This window comes from Lacerta agilis, chromosome 2 (genome assembly GCF_009819535.1).
Source record: "Lacerta agilis isolate rLacAgi1 chromosome 2, rLacAgi1.pri, whole genome shotgun sequence".
NCBI classification, from domain to species: Eukaryota; Metazoa; Chordata; class Lepidosauria; order Squamata; family Lacertidae; genus Lacerta; species Lacerta agilis.
The window spans coordinates 55,990,146-56,018,141 of NC_046313.1; the positions used below are offsets into that span (position 1 = coordinate 55,990,146).

A 27,996-nucleotide genomic window follows, 5' to 3' on the forward strand; every position below is an offset into this window, starting at 1 on the left:
CCTTTGTTTCCTTCTATAGTTGCACCACTGTTGATACAGCCTACAGAAACTGGGTGGATACAGAGCTCTTTCTCTTGTGCTGCCATGTCCTTTAGTCTCAGCAAGCTCACTGGCCGAGGGGATATTCTTTCACTGATGCTGGTGCCCTCCAGTTTCACCCAGATACAAAGAAAGGCGAAAGGAAGGAAGCAGGAACAAAACCCACTGCTTCCCCTCTGCCCTTTATCAGCTCGGGTAGAAACCTTGCTGCAGCCCAACGAGGGAAAAGCAGGTAGGGCCCAAGGTGAGGACTGTTTAAATGGCCAGGGAGTGGACCTGAGGGAAGCCTCCCTGTTCCATTGGCTCCACCCTCTGGCCTAGCCCGTGTCTTAGCCTGCATCCCCATTTGCCAATCTAGGATGCAGGCTAGGATCTGGCTTCTGATAGGGGGCACATGCCCCCGCCCCCTATCTGGATGGAGCTCCGATGCTGCAATTCCCTCGTTGGGGCCTTGGAGGAGCCTCTGCCATCCCACAATGCCACCGCACCTGAAAGGGTGAGCGGACTTATTGCAAAAATGGTTTCTCAGTTGATTGGGCTACGGTACCTAAAGAGAAAAAAAAATGCCTTTTGGCACAATTGAAAGAGTTGACTGGAAACAGATAAGCAACGAGGCATGTTCAGAACCTCCCCTTTCCTGCCTGCATGAGTATCTCTCACCCACTAGTGTGGACAGATATATGCCCCTAAGTATGGAAAGTCAACGGCAATTCTGCATGCATGTACAACTGAAGAGCACCAGTGTATGGGTGCTAAGGCTATGCTACTTACCTGGCCTCTGTCCGGCTGAGCTGTTGCAGTGGGGAAGGGTGCAGCGGTGGCAAAGTCACTGTTGTGCAAACACGCTGGCAGGATTGGCTCCACTGGTGCATTTACACAGCCTTACTGCCTCACCCCACTCCATCTCTGTATGGTGTAGCAGCTCAGCCAGCCAGAGGTCAGGTAGGAGGCAGAGCTACACCACTAGACTGCAGTGGAAGGGTAATGCCTAGGTAGTACTGGCAGTCGTTGGATGTAATTCACCCTTTCCCCCTTCTCTTATTCTCACACCACCCCATGTCGTTTTATACCATTTTCCCTCCTAAACCCAGGCTTCATCTTGAACTAACACACCTGCTTGGGGGAGAAAAACAAATGGCGCAGGGGAGAATTGGTGGGTGCAGAAGAGCTACACAGTTACCTTCCCAGGCCACAGTCATGTTATCTCAGCAAATAAAGAGTTTTGGAACCTGTGTCTGCCAAGATAAAATGCAGCTCTGCCCCGGGGTGAGATTTGAACTTGAGGACTTTCCATCCCAGTAGGGACACTCATGTAAAATATATCAATTCTCAGTTTTGTCAAACACCATTTTTTTGGCACTTTCTTTTGCTCTTGTTTCCTCCTGATGCTTCTGATCCCCATTCAACGTGTGCTGACACATCGCAGTGGAGGACCTGGCTTGTTTCCAGTTTTCAAAAGTTGCTTTGGGTATCTAGAACAACCAAGCTTATCTTCTCAAGTTTATGCATCTATATCTGATGTCAAAAGGCTTGATTTTATACGAAAAGGTCACCTTTATATCATAAAGGAATTAATTGATCATTGGCTTCACCCAATAAACCAAACGAACGCACAGTCCCCATAAAACAATTGATAATCTGCAAAAGATACAGTTTTCGATGCTCCTCTCTTGCACAGTTTTTGCTCCCTAAGAATGCTGGTTGAAATAATAATAAAAAGTTTTTTTTTCATTTGTCTGCCCTCAAATGTCCTTATTTAAACTCTTTCCAAACTTGTCGCTTAGCTGCTGTATTAGGCTTGCCAACTCTCCTGTTGCTTGTGACTTTTCTTCAAGAAGCTCATAGCGGAGACTTGAAATGTCTTGCTTAATCTCCTTAAGTTCTCCTAAAAAACAACAACAAAGTGGGTGGGGGGAGAGTTATTATTAACCAGACTGCATAACTATAACAACCGACAATCCAGTTGCCCTTTACGTTCTTCTTCCTCTCTCTTGTAAATTCTGCTTTTGTGCAGGAGTTTTGTGCCACTGATCTTCCCTCTCTCCCTGTGAGTGGAAAAGCTGTAGTCATGGGGTAGCTGAACACATCTAATGCCGCATGCAAGGATCCAACTGGGTTGAGACCCTGTGAGTATCCTATGATGACAGCTTCAAAAGGGTAGATCAGTGTTTGACCACAATGAACTTTATTCCAACTATTGTTAAGCATGTATTGTCAAATCCATAGCTTTCTCAGAGGAGCTGAATTTTTAGGAAACAGCAGCACTCGGATATGAAGTTGATGGATCTCATTCTTGTTGGGAATGAGTTTTGAGTGTGTTGGGCCCAGAATGGACATTATATCCTTCAGATTTCCTAATATCTGCCTCTACTTATCACAACTGAGTATTCTCATGCACTGGAAACGAATTAGCTTTGGCATCTACAGCTAAGCAGCACAAGCCTGTTACTATTTCCAGCAGAAAAAGAAGAACTACAAGACAGGAATGTTGTACTAAGGAGAACTTGGAGATGTCAGGAATTTCAGACAACATATTTCCCCCTTGCACCATATTTTTGCCTTTGTGCATATGAGAGAAGCAGCCTCAGAAAGTTTCAACTGGGAAGTGAATGTGTTGCTACGAAAGTTGTTAAAAACGTCACCTGATTCTGACAAGATTCACAACAATAATGGTAAGTTTGAAAGAACTTGCCTTCATTAACTTCATCATTCTCCCGATCCACCTGAGCCTTTAGGACGTATCGTTTAATAAGTCTCTTCATTATTTTCTGAAAATTCAATTAAAAAGTTTAGTGGATTGATGTTATCTGACCACATCCGTACAAATACAAGGATCACATTTCAGTACAGTTTGAAACACAGTAGCATTAACTGCAGTGGGTTGGATCCAATGGTGAAAATTCATCTACTGATGAAAATTTCTTTGATTCAGTGGAGTTTCTGTGAGTAGAAAGGGAGAAGGTAATTTTCATTAATTCCCCTTTCCCTCTCCAATCTCCTGCATCCCTCCCTCTACTCCAGGGGGTTGTGTGCCCTCTGAAGCATCATGGGAGGTAGCACAGGAGGCTGTAGGAGAAATTGGAAAATTTCCTAAAATCTGTAGGACAAATGAAAAGGAAGAAAAGGTGGAAGGTCTCCACTGGATCAAAGAGCCTTCAGTCAGTGGAGGGACACAACTGGATGCTACCCACGAAGTAGAGGCAAACTAACTCTCTTGTTGAATTGTGGCCTAGAAGTTTGAGTTACTTTTTTTTTTTTTAAATGTAATATATATTCACTTGCTATGAGGTGTTCACATTATGAAACGTGAAAGATGAACAGCAGCATATGCAAATCACGAGTGCTGCTTTTATACTTTTCTGGATTGGCACAGTTGCTGCCACCTCCCTGGTTGCTTCTATACAGTGATGTCAATATCTTCTGCCACCCAAAAAGATGTGGGGAGGGCTGTAGCTCAGTGGTAGGAAAGATGCTTTATATGTAAAACATCTCAAAATCAATCCACCAGCATCTTTTGGTAGAGATGTGAAAGGCTCCTTTCTGAAGGGATACTGCCAGTTAGTATATCGAGTTAGATGCACTCTGTATAAGCAGTTTCCTATGTTCACATTTTGCTATAGATTTGGCTAACTGTTTATGTTTATCCAATCTGGGTGTCAGAATGGTCACTCTTTACATTTTTAAGTTTGGAATACAGTAGTTGCTTTGGAAGACGATAATCAGGCATCTGCACAACGTGACCAGAAGAAGACAGAATGGTTAGCTGATATGCCCTAATGACACTGGGACTGTTATCTGAGCATCCGTAGAGATGGCAGGAACTATACCATTCTGCACAACATATAATCAGCATTTACATTCCAAAAAATAAAGAAATAAATACTTTCATGGTATTACCACTGAAGCCAATGGGATTATGTCACAGTAAGCAATTTAAGAACTGTGTCTACTGCATCCACAAAAGGTCCCACTTAAGAATTGTAATCTTCACATTTCTAACACTAGAGTAAATTCCTGACAAATTATCAGCTAAAGAAAAAGCAGGGAGCCAATAATTTGTGTGTGATTTGCCATAGACACTGGGTAGATTCAAATGAAGGAATGGGAATCAATTTACTTGGCAAAAGACACTACACACAACTGTATCAGGGAGATACTGTTGCCTTCCATGAAATCTTAATTTTGCAATCTCTTCATTCAAGTATTAAAACCTGCAAAGAGAAAACAGGAAGTAGCACCACATGGTTGAGAGAAGCATTAGACATGGGCAAGAATGGCTTTAGGGAAAATGTGAGAGATGCACATATTATTTAACATTGGGGGGGGGAGTCTTTCCACTTTCAAAGACAACAGAAAGACAAATTAACAACTATCATATATTAAAATAAAATGTTATTCAGAAGCAATAAACGGCATAGCTTGTAATGACAGCAAAACAATCTCATGCATGTCTACTAAGAAGTAGGCCCCACTGAGTCCAATCTGGGTACTGGGATTAAAGCCTGAAAGAGCACAATGATAACTATTCCAAACTAGAATATGCTTGCAATCCATAATACCATTAACAGTTCAGTCGTATACATGTCTACTCAGAAGCTCCATTGACTTCAATGGGATTTTCTTCCAAGTGACTGTATATAGCATTACTATACCCTTGTAAAGGAGTAGGGAAGGCAGCAAATTGTAGGATTACAATCATAATCAAAAGGAGTTGGTCCAATTTTAAAAGGAATATTTTGTAGAGAAATGATATTAATATACCTGTCCCATGCTACAAGTTTTAGTTGATTAAATTTAAATCCATATACCATACATCACTCAGAAAGTATCATTCAGAAAGCCACTTCATGATTTCCCCTTTTCCCTTTGTCTTGAGAAGGTACTTCAAAACCAAATGGCTTCAAAATGTAAAGTGTTCTTTTTACTTTCAAGTCTAGCCACTAAACTTTTCCCTCAGCATAAAATATTCAACCTAGTCATAGGGTTGCAGCCCCAGAAATTAGGTACCTTCATTTTCTTAATGCTCAGGATATGTGGGGCTTCGACAGGCTAAGAAGTCATAGTAATAGTTCTCCTACCCCTGCAATAGTACAGCCTCCAATGCTACATAAATTCTCTCCCTCCTCCTTCCAAACAGTAAAGGAAGGGTAATTCTCAGGCAGCAGAAATGTACAAAATGCACCGGAGTTGAAAAACTTAAAAACTGGTGGTAACCATTTGCCATAAGTGCCATAAGCATATGGAATCAATCCCCTTATGGATTGGCAAAATTATTTTGCAGTTTTGTGTCTGGTATATAACAGGATGCCACACCTAAATCTCAAGTTATTTACTCAGGTTATTGGCACAATTTTGGAGAAAGCAGCCTGAATTTCTTTTAAGATATGGGCATGGTCCATCCAAAGCTAAGCTCTTTTAGGTCCCAATTATTTTAATAGGGGACTAAGGTCCAAGTGCAACTCCCCTCCCTGGAATCAGTAGGAAATGAATGATAAATTAAGAATTTGATTTCTTGACCCTTGTCCTCCAAGCATCTTCACTTTCATCTCATTATCCAGGATTTGCCACACCAAATATTTGGGGTAACACCTCTTCAGTGTTACAGATTATTTACTTGACTGACTAGTGGAATGTGGGGGCCTCATCTCCAGCAGGCTAAAAGCTGATTGCACCCATTCATTGATTGCATTCTCTTGTGAACAACCCTGAGATCTTTTCATGATGGGTGGCATATAAATCTAATAAATAAAATAAAATAAAATAAAATAAAATAAAATAAAATAAAATAAAATAAAAATAAAAGGTATCTGATAAAGGGTCCCTGTGACTTCCTCAGTCTGCAAGTTTCTTGGACCACACAGCTGTGACATAATTCCTATGAGCGTCTTTGAATTATGGGAAATGAACAAAAATGAAAAAGTAATAATGTCAAAATCTCAGCAGTGATTTGGGGAGAAATCTATGAAGACTGTCACCTCCAGGAATGCCACTGAAGAATATTTACTTATCTGTTCAAATTATACCCTTCCCTTCCTGCCTGATGGAGGCAAATACTTCAGAACAACAATATGCAATTCACTTTATTCTCCAGATATTTCTGTGCCTAACGTTTCCGATGAAATATAAATCTTGTGTTTGAAAGCAACTATCCCAATCTAACAAAGGCAATCCCCGCATCAAGGTATTTCTGAATACCCCTGATACCCTAAAAGTATTCTTCTGTGTTTGCATGCATAGTGTTCCAGCTTCAAACACAGAAACACAGTTCAGAGAGTGCCATTCATTTCTTGGGAGTTTAAAGACAGATTGCTAGTAGCCCCCTCTCCCCATCCATTGACAAGCAGTCATCACTGTCAACATGTGATTGCCAACTATAGCTTGGATACTAAGGTAAGTCAAGCAAAGGAAGTTCATAGGAGTGTTGCCTGTCCTCTGCCTATACCCGCAGTCTTACTATTCCTGCTCATTTATATTATGTGTGAATCAACAATGATTTTGCATTACAGTGCAAATTTTTCAACATAATGTTCTTCTTTGAAGGTAATAAAAAACATGAACTACCAGGGAATCTATTCTAAAAAACAATCCTGTCCTTGTTCAGCCAAAGAGAGAATACTGACAAAATACTTGGAACCAATAAAAAGAGTGAAACCTGTATATACCATGCATATACAGTTTGCATAATAAATGGAGATATATTATGCAGTGTGGCATGTAGCAGAGAGACAGGGTTACTTCTGGAAGAATACATGAGGTACAATACACATACTATGTGCTGGAGATGACCATGATGGTAGAATCCATTGGGAAGAAGTGTTGCCACCTGAGAAAACATAAATTGAGGAACAAGTTTTGGGAAAGTGGGGAAACAACTGAATCCCAAAGGAAATACTGCTTTTAAAGGAAGAGGCTAAGAAGTGGGGTGGGGGGCAGGAAAACAAGGAATCTGCATGCAGAAATGCCACCAATTGCCTTGTCATTCACAACAACCTAACACACCTTTTGCCACAATATTTGCAACATTCCCCAATAAGAGTTGAATGCCTGGAATTTCATTTACTATGTAGTTGTATTTAATAATGCAGTTGATATTGAGATCATAGAGTATTTACTGTGTCCATTGAACTAACACTTAAAATAAATAAATATTGACTATTATAAATAAAACCATATCTGGCTTTCCTTCCACGTGTTCAACAGTATTTGTAATTCTGACACAACAAATTATTGTAGGCTTTGATCAGTTAATTTAATTTCTCTTTCTTGGGTTATTAACAAGCATAGTCACACACAGAGCACCCTTGTTTTCATGGGTAATCTTCAAACCTCTAGATGTTTTACGTATTGATGGCCAGTCTTCAGCTGAATTTGTAAGTACACACTCATTATTCCCATTCACTAGATCCATCAGATAACCTAGCACCTTTCGGGGTCCACTCCACAAACCATTCCATTAGCTAAAAGATTGTCACAACATAGTTGTAAAGATCCTAATTCTGACAGCAGTTTTCTGGAAATGTCATGTATAGGTGTAACTGTAGTACATGCAGAACACATTTTTGGTACAACACAATTCTGCATTTAAATCTATATAGCACTAATCAAAATAAGAAGCCGAAGATAAGAGCTTTCTGTTTAAATAGACATCTAATGGTAACACAATCTTTGTGGAGCATAGATTACAAGTAAATTGATGTGTCAATAAGACAAACTGTCCATTCTGGCTCACACAGAAGGGCACCCTTCATTTAAGATGGTGTTTGTCATATGACACTATATATATATGTGTGTGTGTGTGTGTGTGTGTATGTATGTATATATATATATATATATATATATATATATATATATATATATATATGCTCCCAGATTAATCAGTGGCATCTTGATAGTCGGTTAAAAGTTTTTCATCAATTAATTTAACTTGATTAAAATAACCCTAATAAATATTGCCAAATGTGTCTAGCAGAGGGGGATAATCTTTTTCAGTCCAATAGCTGGATTTGTACCTGAGGGCAAAAAAGGCGGGTGCTGGAGGCAAGGGGGGGGGAGGGGTCTATAGGCTATTATCTCAAAGCAGATGACTGTTATTGATTAGGCAGGTTTGTTTTCCTTTGGAAGTGAGGGCACTAGCATTTTTGTAGTATTTGTTCTAGAAAAGGAGACAAAGATGTCCTATTCCATATGTGATCCTAGAGGAAGGTCCTGAAAGTTCGAAGTCCCAAGTGCCAATGGTTTCCCCTTAGCTGGGATGCAGAGGATACTTCCTCCAAGCTCTCATTCATTCCCAAAGTTAATTAGTTCCCTTTGATCAGAAATAAACAGAATAATCACCCAACAGCCCATAGTAGCCTGTTGTGTTTATGCATTTATTTATCACTATCCTCCTCTATAGCACAGCTCCTCTTGTGAAACTCATTTTCAACAGGGTTCATCTGGAAAAAGTGCTCCAAAATGGAATCTTCTTTATAACTCGTGGATAAACGAAGAAGATTTGACATGTGAAAAAGAGTGCAAGGAAGGAAAACTAAAGTCATAGAATGAGAGCAATGAAGGACGCAGCTATATGCTCAAGATTCTTAAGCATAACCCTATTGTGGGACAGAATTTGCTGTTCTTTAAGGTTTAAGCAAATCCCTACAGGGGTGTCTGTTCTAGGAAAGAGAGGAGATCGGAGAACATGGGGGGAAAGGCAGACTATACGTGGCTTTGCCTTATGTTTTGTTGTATTTTCCATATTTCATACTGGCTCCGATACATACCCACAGGGGGGGGGGGAGAACATATTACTTCAATATTTCACATTAAACAGCTTGAAATATTAAAACATCAAACACCAAAGTAACTTATGGATGTATAGATACACACACTAGCATGTGGGTTATTATCAAGAGATCATTCGAGTGCAACCACATTCTGCGGTCGTCTTATTACTGTTCCCACCTTGGTATAGCAGCGCCTGTATTTCTGCACTTTCATTAACTTCCACATGGCAGAGATGCATCACTTTAAAAAGCTAACTAGACAGAACCGAGCAGGGAGTCATATTAGTAATTACATTACACCATCCCATCGTAGCTGAAAATAATTACTGGCCAGACAACAGAATTGATCGCTGCTGCTTGTTCTCTCTTTTGTCTAAGTATGCTTGTCCAGTGTGTTTTGCTTCCTGTTATTATTATTACTTTGTTATTCTTCCTCTGGGCAGAATCTTGACATTTTAAATAATGTAACTTTTGGAACCGAGCCTGGTAAGAGCATTATAAAAAGCAAAGAAAAAATGTTATTGCAGCTGTCTCTTTTCAGGAATAATAATAATAATATTAATAATAATAATGCCTCTGGCTTCAGTACTCTTAGGTGGGTCTTCACCTACCATGTACTATAATTACACCCTTTTGAAAAGAATAATTTATACTGCACAATTACTCTGAGGTTAACATGATTCATGCAGAAGGTGACATGGCTTTTTTAGTTTGGGCTGACTTCATTGTTTTAAACCTTTTTTGGGGGTGTTTCAAATCAGATACACTTAGCATGGAGACTGAACTCAAGAGAACAAGGGAGGGTGACTGGTCCCCTCCCCCCCCAAAAAAGTGTGTTTGGACTTTGTTCTTTTAGCAGAGTAGGATATGCTCAATAAACATTTCAACATCTGTTTGTGAATGTAAGGATAGTGTGTATCCTGACACAATTTGTGGGTCGCCATTCTAGGTTTGACCCTAAACTATGAAATGCAGCTGTTGGATGAACTGCCTGTTATGTACAGTCACTGAATGTTTGTCTGCTTCCTGCAAGCATTTGCTATTTTGCTTCTCTTATATATCTGGTATCGCTTTGCTCATCTTTACATATTCTTTGTTTTGCCCACTGAGCTGGCAAAGCTCACAAGTGCAGCACCAGTCTGAAAGACATTTCCTGTTGCTTCACATGTTTGTAGGTACAAGGGGGTTGGACTGGGATTGTCCCCCCCCCACCTCACATAAGGCAATGGGTTTAGGACAATGGCAGGGAGAATTGATGGACGGAAGAGAGTCCTTAACCCTTTCCCCTCTCACCAATTATAACATGTATGTTCTGCTCCTTGCTGACCATTTTAAATATGTTTGGAAGGACAGATGGTGAGGAAAAAAGTTGTAAGCGGCCATTGCAGAGGGGTGATGCGGGGGGGGAGATTCTTCCCAGGGAAGATAGGTCTCACAAAAGCTCCAGGTTCAGTGACATTATACCACTGAATGCTTGGGGAGCAACAGAAGGTAGGGTGACTAATTTCATATCTTGTTTATGGGCTTCCCACTGGCACCTGTGGCTGCTGGACCAGATGGACCTTTGATCCATCCAGCAGTAGTGCATGGGATGTGTGTGAAGGCCAACTCAGACTTCAAGCAATCTTGGCACCACCTTGACTCACCTTACCCTTAACTAGTGAGCAGCAGTAGTACCACTGTATGGAGGGCAGCACTCCTGCTCCAACTGTTGCCCCTTCAGTGATGTTCCTCGATCCATCAATGCTCCATCTTTTGCACAAAGCAATTAAACTAGAACTTTCTCCTGCATTCACTACCCTTAAATCTGTCCCATGTGGTCTCTGTTTTTCAAGGTGTTGTCTTCCAACTCCACTTTTGTCTGCTTGCAGTGATGTTCCCAACATGATGTTGTGAAACTTCATCCTTGGACCTGATTTAGTGAAGATTCCAGTTGCCAAATACCCACTCCTGACTGCCGGCCACATGGCCTGTCATCCTGCTTTGGCCCACAAGCAAGTCAGTTCTATCATTCTCAAGCTTTCCCCCTCATAGCTCAAAATCCTGGCTCGGCTTTTAGGGAGCATCTCTTGAAAAATACATTCATTATCTGTTCAAGACCATCTGGAGCCAGAATGGTAAATGACTTAATAACTGGCATTGGTAGAAAGCCATGCATCACTTTCCACTATTATTGACCAAAGCCTCGTGCAGATGAGTAAATTATAAAGCTAGAAGTGAAAGACCTACAAAGAGCCTTGATGGATCAGAGCAAAGGTCCCTTTAGTCCAGCATCCTTGTATTGACCAGACAGACGCATCTGGGAAGCTTCTGATATTCTGCCTTTGTTCACATACCGGTAGGTTCCACTTTGCCATCACAGCAAATAATCAATGACACCCACATCCCCCATGAATTTGTCTAATGCTTTAAAAAGCAACCTTAAGCTAGTAGCAAGAATAGCACCAGCTGCGTCAAAAAATGGTTTGTGGCAGGGCAGCGGTGCTTAGAAGTAAAGCACCGAGCGCAGATGCAGCTACCTGCCATTCTCATTTCCCCAGGATGCATTTGGTCCCACTCAACTCCAGTAGTTAATTCTATCTGAAGGAAAGGAGCAATTCTAACCAGGCATTACTAGAGATCCCCTGGCAGAGTGCTGCAGAGGAACACTGCTGCATCCTAACTCATTACCTGCAGCATGAATCAGGGGTTAGGATTGCTCTGGTAAACTTCTGCAAATCTTGCAACAAAAGCAGTTTATTTTGCAAAGGGTCTGGATTGTTATTCTATCATTTCCAACCTGATTATTATTTTGCAACACAGTCCACTGAACTTCAGTTAATACACCAGAGGCTACAAACAGATCAGAACAAATCCAAAACATTTAACATTATATAAAGAACAAAACAATTATGTGAATGAGAGCTTGCGGAAGTGATTCTCTTATTAATATCAAAAGAGATGTGTATATTGCTTATTCCGTGCAATTTCCAAAGTAAAACACTGCAATCCTTTCTTACTGTGTTTCAATGTATTATATACCTGTAACTAATATACCTGAGGTGTGTTTTGAATGGTACTGTGCAACCTAACATTTAAAGATTTTGCTTGATTTGCTGTGTCGTGGGAATTAAACAGAGAGTTATATGAGCTTGATATTATATGAATGGTCACCTCTAGACCCTCAGACATGCCTAGATATACGATCCATTAGATTGGGATAACTGAGAGTGTCATATCTGCTGCTAGTACTTGTACACCATAAAATATAATATAGTCTGCATTGCCTTGGAATGGTCTTTAAGTTAACTTTTGTGCTTTTTCATGAATGAAGGTCATCTACAAATTACTAAGGTTGAGATCTTAGGCATAGTTACTAGGAAGGAAGGGTATGTTAAAGCTTAAAGAGTAACACATTTGTTATGGCATAAACTTTCATGGACTCAACCCCACTTAAGAAATCTACTAAAACATATCCCATAATAAATTTCTTAAGATGTCACAAGACCCTTTGATTGTTTATTTTTCGAGAAACTGATGTGACTATCTCTCTGGAAATGGCTGAAGATTGGTTTCCTTCTAAGTGGACATGTGTAGGATCAAAGTGTAGACCACAATCATGTAAGCAAAACCTCTTCTGACATATTTATCGTTAACTATGCCACACCTTTCTTTTTCTGTATTGCCATTACCTGGTATCTTGTGGGCTTGTTGTAGGCATTCTTCACAGTAAAGTCTGAATTTTGAGTACTGGGCTCGAAACGGACTTTCTGAAATGTACAAATGTAGAGCACATCACCAATGAAGAAATGTTCTTATGAAAGAAGAAGAAGTGAGGTTCTAAGAAAAGAATGGCTAATAACACCTTGCAAGGGGTGAGCTGCATGGTGCAAAGAAAAGCCCTAATATTATTTCATCCGAAGACAAAGTCTCATATTCTAGATGACTTAGTTTCCTTTTGCTATGTGCTTCTGGCAATTCACACTTTTACAGTAGATGAGAAACTGCTGAATGCATAGCACTTTGTGAAAATAGACTCTGGTCCTAGTGTTTAAGTGAGGTATGAACTCTTCAAACGTACAAAGTTTCTCATACAACCCACTGTTTAACAATTGTAGGGACATCAGTGTAGATTTCAGTAGAAGGGTGTTGGAAAACCTTCACCCACTCAGTGTGGCCTTGTACAATTGAAATCTTAAATCTTTACCTACCTACACTGCCCGCCTTTGCATATGAATTGTGTGAAGGAGAAACATGCTCAGAAAGGGGCTGTGGGGCCACACTGTTGGCCCTTCCAAAGAGATCATGTGTTTCATCAGCATCAGCCACTAGGCCCCACAATAGACAACTGTTGTTATAAAGTTTCTGGGCTGGTGTTAGTTTGTTTATTATTTTGGGTATTTATATACTGCTTAATATTGAGAATTTCTAAGCGGTATACAAAGAATAAGAACAAGTAAAATTCATCCCAGAAACAAAACACTACTTTAAAATGCCTGGTGGAATAAGAAATTATTTGTTGTGTGCTTGAAATTCAGGAAAGAAGATGCCTGTCAAATCTGAGTCAGGTGGGAGTTCCACAGGCTTGGACCTGAAGATCTCTGTGATTGGGCAGGGATATAAGGGATCAGGTGGCCCTTAGGAGATCCTGGATGAAAGTTGTTAAGGGCTTTCTAAATTAATATGAGAACCTTGGACCTGGCCCAGGAACACATGGGCAGCCAGTGCAAGCTTTTGAGCACAGGAGTTATGTGCTGGCAGTAGTCTATCCTCATCAAACTGGTGCATCTTGCACCTGCTGGAACTTCTGGACCAGGGTAGCCCCACATGGTGTGCCCTGCAAGGAGTGCATTGCGCTGCAGCTTTCATATCTAATGACCCCTCCCTCCTTTGATGATGATTTATTGTAGATAATGGGATGACGTGAAAATGGAAAAGAGAAAAACCCATTTTCTCTCTGCCTTTGTGACTTTTCTTTACTTCAAGGATATATATTAAGATGGAGGTTTAAGTAGATTATGTAAGGTACTTTACAGATGGGTGGAATTCATAAAGCAAAGGGTTATCACAGTTGGCTGCACCTAGCAATGAAAGGATCCCTCTTGTTCCATCCCATAACTACCCTGGAGATTTGCACATTCAGGTGTTCTGCTCCACCACCTTCTGCTGACCTGCTGCAAATTCCTTTTCAGCTCTACCAGAACTAAATAAGGTATTTGATTATGTCCTCTCATCTGTTTTTTCCCCCTTCCCACCCAGTGTGCATTATTATGCTGCTGGCTGGCTGCTGACCTTTCCTTCGTTAGACAGATTGCTGGTTAACAGCCCAGAATGCTAAATAGTTGGGGCTTTTTGCTTCATGAAACACCTAGTGAAAAATTCTCTCTCTCTCTGTCTCTCTCTCTCTCACACACTATATATATACCGGGGTGTGTGTGTGTGTGTGTGTGTGTGTGTGTGTGTATATGCCTAGTATAACCAGTGTTCTCGAAGCGACTAGCATGAGTTTGGCCAAACTGCGGGAGGCAGTGGAGGATAGGGGTGCCTGGCGTGTTCTGGTCCATGGGGTCACGAAGAGTCGGACACGACTGAACAACAACAGTACAACCAGTTAGTGTAGTGGAGCATGGACAGGCAGGGACAAAGTTATGTGGTTTATGAATTTACTTCCAACAACAATCCCTTTCTATGCTGTCTGTAGATGCAGAGGGTTCTGGGACATGTGTAGGATGCCTAGTTATTTCCCACAATACTTCTATTGGGCCACTCAGTGTTATGGGTGGGGTTTCCCCCAGAATATATCCAATGGTCCCTATGGCTCTACAACATAGGAGGAAATCAGTAGTGGGGGGTGGGGGTGAGCTGACATTCAAGGAAGCTTGCCCTTCATCATTGATTTTCTCACTGAGGAATTCAGTTCTCTGAAACACACTTGGAAAAATCACTGTTTTAGCTGATTGTATGGCCTTGGAAAGGAGCTTGAAAATCCTTTGAAGCCACTTTTTCAGCTGATTATGCTCTGAAGGATCTATAAAGCTCTTTAAATCTTCAGCATTCTCCTCATGCATCAGAAACAGCAAATTACAGAAATGGTAATCTATCCCTACCACATTTTGTTCTTTTTATGCAATGGAGCTTGAGATGCTCTGTTGCTTACTTGGTTTAGATGTCACATATTCTTTAGTGCGTATCCAAATTTCTCTTTCTAGATCCTTTCCCTAACACAGTGGTTCCCGAAGCTTAATTAAGGAACCTACTGTTGTAATAAAACTTCCAAACAACAACACTACAGTGGATGTGGTCCTGTTTCTCACCCCACCAGACGATCTTTTCCGTTGATAAAGGTGAAGGACACCCTGCCGATACAACTGCTGTGTTCAGGGGGAGGCTTATACAGAGATGCTTGCTTCATACCCTAGAACAGGAGCAGGAAGCCTGTGGTTCTCCTGTTGTTGCTCAACTACAACTCCCATCACCCCTGGCTATTTGTCATGCTGACTGGGGCTGATGGGAGCTGGAGTGCAACAGCCTCGGGAGGGCCCCAGGCCCCAGCACCTGTAGCCTAAAATATTTCAGCAGCATCTCAGGAACCAGATAGCTTGGAAAACATAGTTATCCAGGATACCACAGCCCATACTGTTGATTTAGATGGCATAGTCGACAGCCCTTGCCCGGTTATTAATTGCATCGAACTGGAGAGGGGGAAAAGTAACAACAGTAAGGGAATGGCAGAATAAGTTACTAGACTATGCAGAAATGGCTCAGTTGACAAATGGATTAAGGGGAAATACAAAACAATCATTCATGCAAAAATGGGATATGTTCAAGAAATATCTACAAAAATATAATAATGACATAATTTCTATGGCAATGTTCAAATGACCCTTGTGTAAATTAAACATTATTAAATAAGGAAAAATGGTACGATGTGTTATAAGAAAGTATTAGAAAATATATTAAGAGTAAGGTAAGAAGTATAAGTACATTCGACGTTGTAAATGTAACTTACATCGGGAATTGACGGGAAGTCTATTTTGACATAGTTTGGTTTATTGGATTTTACTTTGGTTTATTTTTGTTTAGTTAGAAAGTATAGGAAAAGAGCACGTATGAGTACAAGTTTAAATCAATATTTAACGGTATAATTATTTAAGGTTATTATTATTATTAGTTTTACCTTTTCTTTGTACGTGTATTTAAGATTGCGTATGATATCCTCGGATGTCAATTAATAATAATAATAATAATAATTAATAAATAAAATAAAATAAAAAGATTTAGATGGCTTAGAGAGCTCATTTCCCAGGATTATTATTATTATTTTTGCCCCTGGCACACTGCTATAGAAGCCTTCAATGCACAGGATGGATGGAGGAAACAAAAAGAGCATTCTCAGTGACATCAGCCTGAGAGGGTTTTTAAAATTTTTAATTTTTAATTGGTCACCGGGGTGTGGGAAGAGAACTGACTTTCTTTTGGAAAATAGCTCAGTTTGCCAAGGCCAGTTCCAGATTAAGCCGGAAGGAGCTAATTCATCACTAAAAAGAGCAGTTTCTATGTAACTGATATTACTGTGATTATTTCCAAGTTTTCTTCATCGAACCCCTGGGGAGGGCTGTGCAGGTTCAAAGCCTATGAGGTTTTGAAAGTCATGGCCTGCAGTTTATTTATTTTTTTGGGGGGGAGTGCAATGATGATTTTGCTTATGAGAAAAAATACACACTGAGATGTGGGGGTCATGTCACAGTAATAAAGTTCTCTTGTTCAAGCACCAGTTGGAAGTTTTGTCTCTACCAACCCACCCACCCACGCTCCACTCCACCCCCAGCTTCATAAACTCTGGACAAAGAACCAGCAATAGGATGACATTCTTGAATAGCAGCTGATGAGTCTTGCTATAGCGCAGTGTAGCCACATGACCAGGAAAGCTGTCTGTGGACAAACGCCAGCTCCCTCGGCCTGAAGCGTGATGAGTGCCGCACCCCATAGTCGCCTTTGACTGGACCTAACCATCCAGGGGTCCTTTGCTGCCTGTTCTCCTTGCTGCACAATTGCTTTTTCTATGACTCTGCAGAGCAAACACAAGCCACACCAATGCACAGGGAGACTGTGGATGTATTTTAGCTTTAGCAGGCACTAGAGCAGGCTTCCTCAAACTCGGCCCTTCAGATGTTTTGAGACTACAGTTCCCATCATCCCTGACCACTGGTCCTGCTAGCTAGGGATCATGGGAGTTGTAGGCCAAAAACATCTGGAGGGCCGAGTCTGAGGAAGCCTGCACTAGAGTGACGCTCTCTCATATTGTGACACATTTCCATAAAGGCTGGCCGCCACATTTTTAAAGCAGTGTTCTTCAGCTTAGGGTCCCCAGATGTTGGCGGACTTCCATAAAACATGACCATTGGGCTAAGCTGTCTGGCGGCAATGAGAGCTGTCATCCAGCAACATCTGGGGACTCAAGGTTGAAGAACACCGGTTTAAACAAAATGATTAAATGAAAGGATGAATTAACAATCCCCTACCCGCAACTTTTGTTAGAAATAAAAGGACATACCCTTAGCTTGGAATTCAGCATGCCCATCTCGAGATCATTTTCACAGTTTTTGGCCTTGGATTTGCAGAGTTTTATGAGGCACATTTTAATTCTCATTATGAGATAATAAAACGACTTAGGGCTTGGCACTAGGTTAAAAGGAGCAGGTAGAGTCCTTCCCTCGTCAAAATATGAAAGCCAAAGCTTGGCACGTGCAAACTTCCATTCCACATCTGCATCCTCCTGAAAAAGGAACAAAGCGGGGGGTGGGGGTGGGTTGCTTTTTAAAAGATGGCAATATTACCATTTCAGAAGACAACTCAGTTTATATCATTCCACAGATGGGCAATACCTTTGTTGGGACCAACCAAGGGAGGGTGGGATGTACAAAACCTAAGTTTATCTTGGAGGCATGAGGTTGTTTATAGACTCAGTCCCAGATGGAGATTGCAGGCTGAATTAATCCCTCCTGGGAACTACAGATGTCAGGTCATACATCTAGGAATTCTGGGATAAAGAAGCAATGGTTGCCCCTCATCCCTATAAATTAAAGTCTGGCTTTCAACCCAGACCTTTCCCAACCTTTAAACAAAACACACAGGCTCCTGGATAGGAGGCAAGCTCATTGTTACCAGAACAGTCTCGAAAAGGTGCTTTAAAAAGTGCTTTCGATTTTGATATTCTTGCACAGGTGCCAAAATGTTTTGTCCTGAAGTCAACCATCTGTAAAAATGCTGCTTATAACTTCCTTTTGCAATTAGCCATGAATCAAATGCACTACAGTAATATCCAATTCTTTGGCATTTGATCCACTGCATATTCTCACATAGCAGTTTGGACTTCTCATCCCTTCTGGTAGGATTATAATCAGACCTTTTCTTTCTTTCTTGATATGGCCTTATTCCTATAATGTGGTTCTTTTTCAGATGTAGGATGTGCGAACAAGTTCATTTCTCAGTATAAAAAATTCACCGCTACATGACTGTCAAAGGAGCCAAGACACAAATAACAATTGTGGGAGGGCAATTCAAGGTGAACACTGCCTGTTTTGATCTAAATGGCATCTTTCTTCTGTATTTCCACTTGTGCCTTCGGATCCTCAGATTAATTATTGTTTTCTGAGTGAAAACCAAAAAGCTATCAGCGTCAGTAAGAGAATGTGGCATCTGCTGACAGTCCATTCTTAAATCTGCACCATGATAAATGCAGGATGCTTACTGAGCTTTTAAAAACATCCCTTCTGGTGCAATGTTGTGTTTCACAGGGATTCAGATTACAAAGAAGTAGCAGCAAACAACCACCCTATTTTATGGTTAGTAGGCTGGGGGCAGGTTTAGCCACATTGTGCCCAACTGCAGTGCCCCATCATCCAAACCCAGATTCGAAATGCACAGGAATGTTTCCTCAAGTGATCTTGAAATCATTTGCAAATTAAATAGAGGAAACCCACTGGGTAGAGATGGATTTTGCCCTTAGAGAAAGCAAAGGCCACAGTGACGGAACTGGGCTCCTTGGGGAGGAAGAGTGGGATAGAAATTTAATAAATAAAAATAAAATAAATGACGAAGTAGGGGAAAGTGATGGTCTTTCTTTTCATAATATATAATCACCAATTAAATTTGCTACACCATCACATTTGTTTGCCTTACCTCAATTTCCTGATAGGAATTGTTGATCATGGCTATTAACATGTTGAGGAGCACAACCACCATGGTGACGTTATAAACTCCGTAGAGCACATATCCAATGTTCTCAATAAACTTGTGGTCGTACTTCAGCACCACTGATATTACCTCAGACAAACCAAATATGGACCAGAATAAGGTTTTAAAACTTTCTTCTACCCTAAAGACAAAAGAAGAGTCTTTTTAGTCCTCCACAGATACCTTGTCTCCATGGGATCACAGGAGCTGCTGTCTGTCACTGCAAGTACAACTAGGCAATATCCTCTGAAGTGATAAAGATACACAATGTCCTAAGAGGCTAAGAGCACTGATGAACAATATCACACCCTTACTTTGGCTGATTTTCCTATTTCCAATTTTAGTCTGGATCTGGACTATGAATCAGTACAGGGTTTCAATATTTCTATTGGCAATTCACTAAATCCTCTGTGGATCACTGGTTAAATGTGAACTAAACACACCTCCCCCTACATCATAGCCAAGGTTCAGTTCTTTTATTTAATTTTGTTTGTTTAAAACATGTACACTATGTGAGGAATTCATTTCTGATGGAACGATCTGCCCACCCCTCTCCCCACACGGTGTTCTGAGAAGTCTCCTGATTCCCTGAGATGATAGGATCTAACCGAGGGGTGAGAATCCTCAGGCCCCGGCCCTAAATGTGGCCATCTGCGGGAAATCTTACTTTCTGGACTCTCACTATGGCACACCTTTCATTGGACCACACAGCTCACTGGCCTTGTTCCGTATCCTCCTTGAGCAATTTTGCTTGCTTGGAATGTGTCATTGAACTGTGATGATGCCTTTTGCTCACCCAGATAAACGGAGAGGTGTATACTTACTTTTGTGTACCTTCCTATACACAGGTAAGCATCACACCTGTTGCTTGGGATTACTCTACAGCAAATGAGCTAAACTGATGAGTATTATTGCATCCTTGCGCTGCTTTTCCTTTTAACAGTTGAAGGGTTATGAAAACTGCCTATAAAGAACTGTAAAACTGTTGTTCATATAAGCAAAGGCATGGCTTCTGTTCTTCCATTAAGCAGAACATTTCCCAGTAATAATACCTTTTATAAATGTTTGAAGGTTGTAATCTAAATCACTTAGCCAACTGAAATAAAAAACCTTGACCCCAGCAGTATCCCTCTATTAACCTTTTATTTTAATTTGGAAGGGTGCCACTATTTTTTCAAGCCCTCCCAGCAGTGTTAATATATTAGTGTCAAATCTGCTATTTTCCCTCACAACTTAAGCATTAACCTCTGTTTTGGAATGCTGCCATATTTCCCTTGAAAGTCTCATTGTTATGCAGGCATTGTGTGTGACCACAATGGTCCGAGACATATTAACTGAATGAGGTAGAACAGAAAATGGCACCCTCTTCCCAAGTCAAAGTGCTTACAGTTCAAAGCCTGCCAAATTATTTTGGCACTTGAGGCAATTAAAATTTTTTTTTTAAGCCCTCACATCTCTTCCCCCAGCCACTTCTTGGCAGTAAAAATATAATAAAATAGTAATGGTAATGGTAATAGTAACAACAACAACAACAACAACAACAACAACAACAACAACAACAACACTGTAGTAATAATACAACAACAACAACAACAACAACAACAACAACAACAACAACAACTGATGATTTGTTGCCCTTTTATAATTTCTAGACATGGCTGCTTGAAATTGCAGTCTGAGGTTGTGGGTAACCCATGTTTAAGTTGTACCACGTCATGAGGCAGGTGGAGGCTCACATGGACAAGTCTACCATCAGCACCTCAGTTGGACAGCAAACTGAGGACATGACACAACTGCAGCATATGAGAAGTTGGCCTCAAGCACAAGAAAGATGGAAAGTTATCTGATACATGGACTCTTTATTTGAATGTCTGAGCACCAGGTTGGTCTGGGCCACCAGATGCCCTCCCCTTCTTTCCCCTCCTGCCCCTTCCATGTGTGCACAGAACACAACATTTTGATTTATTAGGAAATATTTTGTATTGTTTGACTGTATTTGCTTTTGTTTCCCTTTAGAAAATTCAATTAAAAAAGCCCGATTAGTTAGGTCTTCCATCCCAAAGCTGCCATCCACATAAACTACTAGATGTCAGAAAGGAAGGGTTTTGGTTGCTGGATTTTGGTCTTTGATCTTCCTGAGATCCAGTTCAAGGTTTTCTATGGTTTTTATGGAGGCACATTCATATGGAGCCTACTTTCTATAGTGACACAGGTCAGGGGTTCAGAGTTTGTCTGCTCCCTGCTATATGCTTCACCCTGTCACATCGCCTTCCCCAGCCCCCACACAACCTAGCTTCTCCCCTTCTAACTTAGCAGGAAGTAGGTCTGACCAGCATCCTAGGGATCCACTGACACCTGCCTACCTCTCTGCTGCTGCTGCTGCTGCTGCTGCTGCTGCTGCTGTGATTGGCCAGGCTGTTGTTGTTGTGGTGGCTCCACATGGCAGCGAGAAGTTTGGATTGCTCCACAAGCCATGCTTAGAGTAAACCCACTGAAATCAATGGCAGTTGAGTTTGCTAACTTAAGCCCCGCAGATTTCAGTGGGTCTGTTCTAAGCATGGCTGAGTCTGGATCGTACCTGTTATGTTTGGCACCATAGTAATGATAAGATACCTTCCTTCTTTGGGATTGAACAGGTATTTATCCACTTTACAGAAGGATAAACTGCAGAATGGGGGAAGTGAAGTGAATGATTCAAATTTATCCAGTGAATTAAAGCTGCAAACAGAGTCTGAAGTCTGCTGGCTGCTTCCCTCTTGCTGAAATACACACAATCTCCCTTACTACAAGGCATCTACATACATATCTGTCTCCGGAGGGAGATGGGATTTTCCCATTACTACACATCACAAGCTCAACAGAGGATATTATGTTCTTTCATCAAACAAAGAATTAACACCACATAGTAATATGTGACATTAAAACCACGCACGGGGAAAAATGTGACAGACAGCTGAGCTGCATGCTGACTTCTCCTTGTTTCAATAAGCATGAGGCTTATTTCCAACAGGACACATCACTTATGTAAATCTCTCCTGCATAATTTCTTTCCTGTCTGAAAAAAGCACTAACATATCTTTCCCAGATGAATCTTTTTGCCTTAAAGATTTAAGTGTTGTAGGCCCAATGTACCTATCCAGAATGCAGGGGTGGGTAAGATCGCGGGACTGAGCCCGTCTCTGCATTTGAGACACATTCTCTGTGGAATCTAAGCTTTCTCCAAAACATGCTACATTTCTATGTGCAGGGATAATAAATGGTGCAGCCCCAAAAGATCTGGTCCACATGCTTTTTCTCACAGGCTTTCAGCTGAAGTATTGGGGATGTTTTGGTGCTACAGCAATCTGACATGAGAAACATCTCTTGCTCAAGCAATCCTGCTAGTTAACTAGCCCACAGCTAAAGGCCTTTAAGTTACTTCCTCCCTGTATCTATATAGTAGGAGCTGCACCTTTGCTTGCTTCGTTCACCCTTGGCACCTATTCTACCCCCTAGACACTGCCAACTTTACCCTAGACCTTGCCACCCCGCCGACCTCATGCTTTCCACCTTATGCCACCGCAGCAAAGCAAGTTGATGAGTCAGACCTCCCCTTGTGATTTGGAATGGGTATTAGAATGGATTATTTCCCATAAAGTTGAGAAGCAAGTCATATTATTTCTGAGCACACTCTGAGCTTACGATCCTCGCACACTTGAAGCTGTGAGCCAGGGTTGGAATTCAAAGGCAACTTGTGCTCAGCTCGTAATGGACTTGCGATTTCCAGACTGGGGAATTTTTCATTCTCCACGTTTCCAAAATTGGCATCATCACTAATGGAAATGTGTAAAATAGGATTATTACTTGCAGCCATGTGACAGTGGCTGCTGCATTCCTTTACATTTAATCTCTAAAAGACAAGGAATTCAATTCAGCATAAATTCAAATGTAAATTGCATCTATCTTTTTTTTTAAAAAAAATGATGAATTGAAGCACTAAGAAGTGAAATACTGACAGTTGCAACCTGAAATCTGCTATCTTGTACAGTTTCTTTAGGCCACAGCCTTTAATTACAGGATTAGATACTATTTTTCACTTCCAACATCTGTCAAAGGATGTGTGCACTTGAGAGCAGAATTAAGGGCATACAGGCAGTTGAAAATCGGATGATTCATTCTGCTTGACTGAGCTACAAATTTTTATATTCATGTATATTGTTAAGATGGTACCCAAATAGCACAAAGCATTGGGTGGCATAATGAATATGGAAATAGCAGAGGTGAAGTCTGAATAGCCTCATGTCTACGGCTTTTTTAACAGTTTTTTTTTTTTAAAATGCCAACTCCTGCTTCAGATGTTGGCTCTCAGGAAAGTTGTAGAACAATGTGTTCAATGCACTGATAACACTCATCCCTGTATCATCAGCAGATGGAAAACCTTGAGCTGCAAAGTCCCTAAGGATTCCTCAACTGCCAGGATTGTCTGGGGTTCGAAAAGAGAATATTAGGGAATGTTTGCTGACACATCCTCATGATTTAGCTACTCAAAGCTGCATGGCATCCTGCACAGCTTAGGATCAAGCTATCTGAAAGATTGTTTCCCCTCATACGAACCTGCCTGGGTTTTGAGATCTTTGGGGCAGGCCCTTCTCTTGATCCTGTGACCTTCACAGGCATGCTTGGTGGGAACATGGGAGGAGAGGGCCTTTTCAGTAGCTGCCCCCAGACTTGGGAAATTGAGAGCCAGTTTGGTGTAGTGGTTAAGAGCAGCAGACTCGTAATCTGGGGAACCGGGTTCGTGTCTGCACTCCTCCACATGCAGCTGCTGGGTGACCTTGGGCTAGTCACACTTCTCTGAAGTCTCTCAGCCCCACTCACCTCACAGAGTGTTTGTTGTGGGGGAGGAAGGGAAAGGAGAATGTTAGCCGCTTTGAGACTCCTTCGGGTAGTAAAAAGCGGGATATCAAATCCAAACTCTTCTTCTTCTTCTTCTTCTTCTTCCTGGAGAATGTTTTCTCCTTGCTGTGCTTCCACTGGCAGGTGAAGACTTCCCTGTTCTAACAGGCTTTTGGGAATTGACTGCTTTTAATGAAAGAGCTGGCGCTATGCTGTATTTATTGTAATTAATTGTATGTTTAAGCCAGATTTTATATATGTGTATAGTTTTAATCCTAACAATGTTTAATTTAATTGTTTTTTCAATTATAGTTTTTTCTTAGGTTTTTTTTAGCAGTTCTTGTTTTTATCTGTAAGCCGTCTTGAGTCCTACCAGGGAAGAAGTTGGGGTAATAACAATAATAACAATAACAATAACAATAATACAGAAGACAAGTGTAGTGAAATGGCTTGAGGAAGAGAGGGGCAAACATAATAAATCAGTGGTTGCATCCAACCCCCCCCCCCAAAGCATAATTCTTAAAGTCAGGGCTTTTTTCCAGCCAGAACTCACCAGAACTCAGTTCTGGCACCTCTCAGGTGGGTGCCATTGCCATTCTAAGAGAACAAGGAAGGAGTTCATGGTGAGTTCCGGCACCTCTTTTTCTAGAAAAATAGCACTGCTTAAAGCAAAGGGCGTGATGTGTCATCTGCATTGATCTAACACCAAAGTAAACAGTACTCAAGTTCTTAAACGTGACACTTTTGCATAAAATCTATGTTTGTGCAGCATAGTACAAACACTTGATGTATCAAACTAGCATGTAGTTTTATGCAATCTGTGGTTCTATATAGAACATGTACAAAGGCAATCTGGAGAGACAGCCAGTTGCATCACAAACTGTCCTGCAGAGATACTCACGTCGTAAATGCTGGGTTATATTTTGCACCAAGGTAGTAGGAGTAAAGGTTGAACATTCCAATCATGAAGGCGAGAAACACCATGATGAAAATAACCATGAATTTGAAGATGTCTTTCACAGTTCTTCCCAAAGAGATCTGGAGAGGACCAAAACTTTCATTGGCTGGGAGGATGTATGCAATCCGGGAGAAGCTGAGTACCACTGCAACTGCATATAGTCCTTCTGATATGATCTGAGGATCTGAGGGAAGCCACTTGCTCCTGGCTAAAATGAAACACAAGAGGTGATATATATTGTTAATGCGAACAGAGCTAAGGTTCAAGGGGAGGGTGAGAGGACCCTGTACATTGCAGCAGGAAGACCCAGGGTATGCTTTCCTTCACCGGGGGTTTCCTAGGGATTTCCTAGATGTTACTATCTTCCCTTCTTACCCATTTCACTTTACCCTCCCTGTTTCTTCTGTTTCATTACCGCAGCAGTTCATCTGCAAGATTTCCAGAACAAAACAGTGGGCTTTAGCCAAAGCAGAGGCACACTAAAGAATAACTATTAAACTAGAAGACTTCTGAAGGCCACCCTCTATAGGGCCAAGAACAAATGATATAATAATAATAATAATAATAATAATAATAGTTAACTAGCATCACACTTCAGAGGATCAAGTTGCAGCCTCAATTGGCTGTATGTCACAACACTACAACATTCTAGACCATAATCTTAGAAGATGTCTAAAAGTATATATAAGAACACAGGATATTGCCTTGCACTAACTCAGTCGGACCACTAGTCTGTCTAACTCAGTACTCTCTATAGCAGGCGTGCCAATGGCAGTCAGGCATGTGATAAATGTGCACTATCAGGGCCGGCCTGAGCTGGTCCAAGACACCTTGCTGCTTGTCGAGGATTTTTAAAGCTTAATAATGAAGTTGGAAAACTGCTAAAGATGTAATATAATGAAATTCAACAAAGAGGGATTTGAGGAAGCCATGTAAACATGTGAGGAAGGTTAGGAAAGTTAAATTTTTATTTGTGTCATAAATTGTGATGAGGTATATTAACTCTGTTAATGTAAGTATGTTGTAATCCTTTTTTTTATTTGTTGAAATTGAATAATTTTTTTTAAAAGACACCTTGCTGCTTGAGGCAAAGGACAAGATGCAACTCCCTCCCTATTCTACAGATTTACTGGCAACCGAATCTTACTCCAACACTGTCAATGGGATAGTGTCCTCCATCACACCTGAGGCAGAAGGTTAAGGGTTTTTTTGGGGGGGAGGGGAAACTATGGGATATATAGCTCTACTCTCTTATCACCGAGGACGAGGTGGCAGAAGCAGCAGAGATCAGGAAGAACAGTCAAGGTGCTGCTGCCATTGCTCCCAACACCTGCCACATGTGTTTATCAACTACTGGAATGAAAAACATTGCAGGTGGCATTCCCTCAAAACATATTCCAATTTACATTATCTATTTTCCTTTACTTAATTTTTCTTAATCTAGTGTAGTATTTAGAGGCTTCTGTTCTCTTTTTCTTTTTTTACTTTCACTTAAATTTAGCAAATATGTTTACAAAAAGAAATGAGGAAACTCAGCCATCCAATACTATGATTATTCAGAACAAAGATGCTGACTCTGAGCTATTACACACACACACACACACACACACACACACACACAAACTAAGAAGAAAAATAATAAGCAGAAATTTCAAGACTATGACAGGCCCTTGTCTGAATTTCTACTTTTATGATAACTAGTTTGATATTTTAGTATTTCCATTTTTGTGTAGAATTCTGTGAATTACATTACAGGAAAATCCTTTCTTGCTGGTTCACTTTGTACTTCGGAATAACGCTAATTACACAATAGCTCCACAAGAGGGAGCACTTACCCCACAATATGTAATAGCAGAAAGGTAAAATGGTCTAGCAGCGTCAAAAAAGAATATGTAATCCATATGCATGCCCTGCTTAGTGACTGCTTTACTATGTGTGCACACAAAGTTTATCCTGACACATTTTCTTAGGGAAAATGTAAATTATTTCCAATTGTTCTGCATCTGGGTGTTATAAGAAATCAGCATTGCTCTTCTAAATTGAATAAAAGTACATTGTATCACATTACATCTAAATACTGTATTATTTCCTGGCTTCCCTGTTCTGCAGGTTTTTTTTCCAGGCAACTGTAACAACAGAGCCTGGAACATGTATGGCTCAAAATTATGTCAACCTTGTGTCACAGAAGAAAAACATTTCAGTCTACTTTTGGTGACCTGGTCCTGAAACAGCTACAATGGTTTCAATCCTGTTTCCACAATTGATGGCAAAATGCATTAAGGCAACAAAATCCAAAACTCTGGAATGGATTATGGAGAGCCCCAACAGATTCTGGCGTGCATTCCAAAGATGTATATTGGAATACAGGAGGTTGAGATCAGGCAAAACCCAGGGACTTCTGCACACAAAACCACCCCTTACATTTAAGGAGGCACTACAGATGTTCTAGGACACAATTTGCAAGTGAGAAGCAAAGACTGAGGGTGTAGTGCTTAACCTTCCACTTTCCCCTGCAACCCCCCTGCTGCTCTCCCCACCCCACCCCCATGAAAGCTCTGCATGCATATTTGATATATCAGACAGTGAAAACAGCTTGGAAAGCAGGGAAAAGATGAAGGTTAAGCACCCCCTCAGTTGGCCACTGATCATTCAGTTTTGGCCTCACTTGTATTTCTTCATCTGGAGGAATCTGTCTCAAGGCATTTTGACAACAAGCTCACAGTGTGGGAATGGTGCCTTGAATTGGGCTTTTAGTTTTGCAAAACCTGATTCTGGAAATTGCCATCTGCCATCAGACCAGACAAAACTTTTATTTTTATTTTTATTTTAAACCTAGTGCCCTTTTACGAAGGAGCTGCTGGCAGTCAGTGATAACTTTAGCCAAATGTTTATTTTCCTCCCCCCCCCCCTTGGAGAAATATTAAGGGGTCCTACCCTAGCAGTGAGTCATATGCCAATGCTTACCCAGGAGTTTCACCTGCTAAATGTACATGCACATTATCAAGCTGTGAATGTCTTGTTCGCTCGGTCTCTTTTCCTTTGGGAACACAAAGCGGATCCCTTCATCTGTAGGTTACCTTTTGTACGGTGAACCTCGACAATGCAGAGGTTCTTCTCCTGTGTGGCCTTGAGGTTGCTCATACA

At 41.0% G+C, this 27,996-nt stretch overlaps 1 protein-coding gene across 3 annotated transcripts in view; it reads right to left on the bottom strand.

The window, feature by feature from the left end:
• Positions 1-1,221: 1,221 nt before the first annotated feature.
• TRPC7 (transient receptor potential cation channel subfamily C member 7) overlaps positions 1,222-27,996 on the bottom strand; it is a 96,764-nt gene continuing 69,989 nt past the window's right edge. Inside the window, exons 6-12 of one of the 3 annotated variants that reach the window (XM_033140149.1) lie at positions 24,796-25,060; positions 18,966-19,161; positions 17,338-17,559; positions 12,476-12,553; positions 6,809-6,862; positions 2,732-2,807; positions 1,222-1,924 (exon numbers count right to left, since the gene is read on the bottom strand). In XM_033140149.1, the coding sequence (XP_032996040.1) occupies positions 1,782-1,924; positions 2,732-2,807; positions 6,809-6,862; positions 12,476-12,553; positions 17,338-17,559; positions 18,966-19,161; positions 24,796-25,060 (1,034 nt within the window). In that variant the 3' untranslated portion in view covers positions 1,222-1,781. The remainder of the gene's footprint in view (positions 1,925-2,731; positions 2,808-6,808; positions 6,863-12,475; positions 12,554-17,337; positions 17,560-18,965; positions 19,162-24,795; positions 25,061-27,996) is intronic. The other 2 variants (XM_033140151.1, XM_033140150.1) reach the window with 2 other exon arrangements.